The sequence below is a fragment of the Eurypyga helias genome, unplaced genomic scaffold (assembly GCF_000690775.1).
Source record: "Eurypyga helias isolate BGI_N326 unplaced genomic scaffold, ASM69077v1 Scaffold45867, whole genome shotgun sequence".
Classification (NCBI taxonomy): domain Eukaryota; kingdom Metazoa; phylum Chordata; class Aves; order Eurypygiformes; family Eurypygidae; genus Eurypyga; species Eurypyga helias.
The window spans coordinates 1-3,544 of record NW_010260652.1 but is presented as its reverse complement, the minus strand read 5'-3'; the positions used below and the strand labels follow the sequence as shown (position 1 = coordinate 3,544).

The following is a 3,544-nucleotide window of genomic DNA, read 5'->3' as shown; positions in this document are numbered from 1 at the left end:
TTCAGTGCTACGTTCTGTATGGAATAAATAAAAGCAGTAAGTTGCAATTCAGTGCTTTAGTGGACAGCAGGGACATAAATGTGTTGGTAGTAGTGTTCGTGGAAACGGAATGAGGAGGAGGAATGGTTGTGCCTGCAAAGCGGGGAAAATGTAACATACGGTGATGGAATTTGGAGACTGAAAGTTAGTGTACTTGAATGTTTCAATAATAAGTTTTATTCCTCTTCTTATTTTAGAATCTTCGCCCCAGTTACCGGCGCCAAAGGATGTGGTGGTTTATTCCTATAACTTCCGTAGTTTGCTGAGGTGGTCTCCTGTTGAAGTGGATAGAGGCTTGGTCTTATATACAGTCCATTTTAAAACGTAAGTAAATAGTTTTGAAAAGAGCCAAACTCATTTTGTTCTAATCCAGTAACACAACTGGTTTAAAAAAAAAAAAAAAATTAAAGAATCTAAAAATGAACAAGCACAGAAACGAAAGGCTGGGTTGTCTGTTACAGATGCTTTTGTGTATATCCAAGAGCAGCTTCAGTAGACTGACAGTCTCTTAGCTTGTGATACATCCACTAAAGCGAGAAAAGATTGAAGACCTGAAGAGCACCCAGAAATGCTGCATAGTTTCCTGTATAATTTTAGCCTTACCAAATTCTCTCTTGCTGATTTTACTTTTTCCCAGATAGCAAGGAGATGCAGGAGCTGAGAGGGCGGTGGAACTACACCCGCAGGAAAGCGCTGCTGTCGTAACACGTTTTTTTGGTACAAAAGCTGTCTGGGTGGGAGGCACTGTGTCTTTTGGTTGTTGCGCTGTTGTGCTGCTGCTTTATTTGTCCTCTGCCTTGCATTGCAGAGCGGCCTTTGACCACTGGGATGAGATGAACTGCACCCGCATCGCCCGGACCGAATGCACTTTCCCCCCCTTACTTAAGGAGCGGCGCTGGACTGTTGTTTTGCGTGTGAGGGCTGAGCTAGGGCAAGTGACTTCTGACTGGGTGGAAACGGATCCCTTTGTGGCAGAGAGAAATAGTAAGTGCCAGTCATGATTCCAGTGTCTCTCTGTTAAAGATTTCTTGCGGGGTGCGGGGGGAAAGCGTGTTGCCCATTCTAGACTTTTTTGACTCTTACTATGTACAAAAGCCAAGCGAGACCATTGCAGATGTTTGGTTAACAAAGAGTACAAGGCCTCGGTGTGTCCCTAGGAACGTGACACTGCTGAGTTCCTCTGAAGTGGGGTTAGCAGTATGCTCTTTCAGCAGGTATGCAAAGAGAAACCGATGCAGTTCCTTGGGTGGTTGAGCTTTGAGAGCTACAGCATACATTTTGTTAAGACAGTTTTCCATTTATTTCCCCAGCTTAGCACTGCCGCACGCACACGTGCGCTCCCTTGATCTGTGGTAGTCTGAGATAGTACAAATTACCTGTTTCTATTGAGGAGATCCCTTTTCTAATATAAACTGTCCTGACTGCAGCGCGGAAACGTCAAGGGCACACTTTAAATCCCGTTAAATGTATGAACGAGCATCTTGTTCTTCATAGGGTCTGCTCTTTTCTTGCTGTGATCGGTTTCAGGATCAGAAGAAAGTGAATGTTGTGTTTAAAAATACCCCTGAAATTATAACAAAGCAGAGAAATGGATCTATCAGCTCTTTAGTTCAAGTTCTTCCATACCTTATGAGGAGCAGTGGTGGTCCCTTCTGGAAAGAGTATGATACTTCCCCTGGTGTCTTCAGCTCTAAATCTTAAGTTTTCTCACCCCTGCTAATTCCTCTGTGCTAATAGAGGACTTGCCTGAACCTGCATTGAAGCTTACAACTGAGATATCCATAGCTTGTGATGCAGCATTATTTAGGAGTTGGGATCTTTTGGGGGTTAGGAAAGCACTGGGCTAAGGGGAATACAAGACAAAGCAGAGGCTTGGTGTGGGAGAGATGTTTGTGTGCCTGTTCCCTGGGGAGCAAGAGGAACGTATGTGATCATTCCTGTGTGACTGCCCTGGAGATCAGTTTCTAGACTCGAAGACCAAGGGCTGCTCGGTCGGGCTGTTCCTTTAACGTTTGGATCCGTCCCATTGGAGAAGGGAGCTTTGGGAATTTGTGTGGATACAAGGCGTTTGCAGCTGTACAGCAACAGGAAGTAGAAAGAAACCGAGATTTCTCTACCAATATAAAGACCATGGGAACAGTGCACAGAGCAGTTTCTGCTGGGGTTTTTTTTGGGGTACAATAAGCAATGGTTGCATGCAAGGGGTTTTACTGTTAATAGTTACACCTCTTTAGTATGCAAGCAGCCGTTAACTACTCCAATATTCACGAGTGGGGTTTTTCAGCTTAACTGCTGAAAGAAGTGAAGATACAACAGATAAATGACTAATGACCATACATGGCCTGGGATCACACAAGTCCCTTATATTAGGACTGACTACTTTATGTAACATTTTTCATGATTTAGAACTCTGAATACTTCACAAAAGGGAGTCAACATCTTTGCCCTGCAGGGCAAACTAGGTATTCCTTCTCCAATCTGCTGACCCAAACAGTGTGTTTTTAGAGAACATGGAGTATGTGGCAGGCTACTTGAAGGGGACAAAAAAAACTTGTATCACCATTAACTGCAGATAAATTCAGACACAATTCTAGTGAATATTTACTGAATTCCCAGAGAATGTTAACAGGATACCTTTTTTTTTTTTTACTCATCTAGTGTCACTTATGCTTTCAAGTCTTTTTCATTTTATAATAATGCAGATATCTTAAATACATGGAGTAGATGAGAACGTGCTAGATTCCCTTTTTTGAGAAAAAGCTGTTGATATTTAGCATGCTTGCTGAGCGTATCTAAGTAAAGCTGGAGGCAGTATAACAAGCTGTTCTGCATCCCAGAGGTTCACTGCTCTTTCTGTGTTTATTTTCAGCTACTATAGGGCCCCCTAAAGTGAACAGTGTGGTTGTAAGCTCTGACTCACTTCTCATTAATGTCACACCCCCCTTTGGACCTGAAGCAGGTGACTTTCTTCAGTATCATGTGTCCTACTGGGAGAACGCAACAAGTACTGCTAAAAGAGTAAGAATTCTCTAATTTATTTTGTTCATAATGCCTTTGTGACTAGGAGAGATGAGTCAGTGTCTCTTGGCAAAACAGCAGAAATGGAGGAAGAAAACTAACGTCATTTTTTTCTCTAGCAGTGAAGGTCAGCATCTGGTGTCTTGGAAAAGAGTTGGTTTGATCTCGGCACAAGTATTGCATGTATTGTGAAATTTTCAAAAGCATCTCTTTTTTTTTTTTTCCCCCTCCATATGGAGTGAAGGTTAAATGACATTGCAGATCATGGAAGAGAATACACCAAGTGTCAAAGGTGGCTTTAAAATGACCTTGAGATTCCAAAGTTTGCTTAGGCAATTTGGAAGACTCGGAAACATCCTCCCTCCTTTCCTGTGCTGGGCTTGTTTGCGTTGGCAGCTTCAGTAACAGCCTGCTTTTGGCCTGAGGTCGCCTGTTCCCTATGGCAGAGTTATTATGTGTGGAGTTATGGTGGCCTTCTACGATGGGG

At 42.9% G+C, this 3,544-nt stretch overlaps 1 protein-coding gene across 1 annotated transcript; it reads left to right on the top strand.

The window, feature by feature from the left end:
* Nucleotides 1-236: 236 nt before the first annotated feature.
* LOC104502548 (interferon gamma receptor 2-like) lies at nt 237-3,057 on the top strand (the record flags this gene model as incomplete). Its single annotated transcript, XM_010155089.1, has 3 exons — nt 237-363; nt 848-1,023; nt 2,909-3,057. Coding segments are annotated over 3 exons (452 nt in total), but the record flags the coding sequence as incomplete, so codon positions are not given.
* Nucleotides 3,058-3,544: the final 487 nt, after the last annotated feature.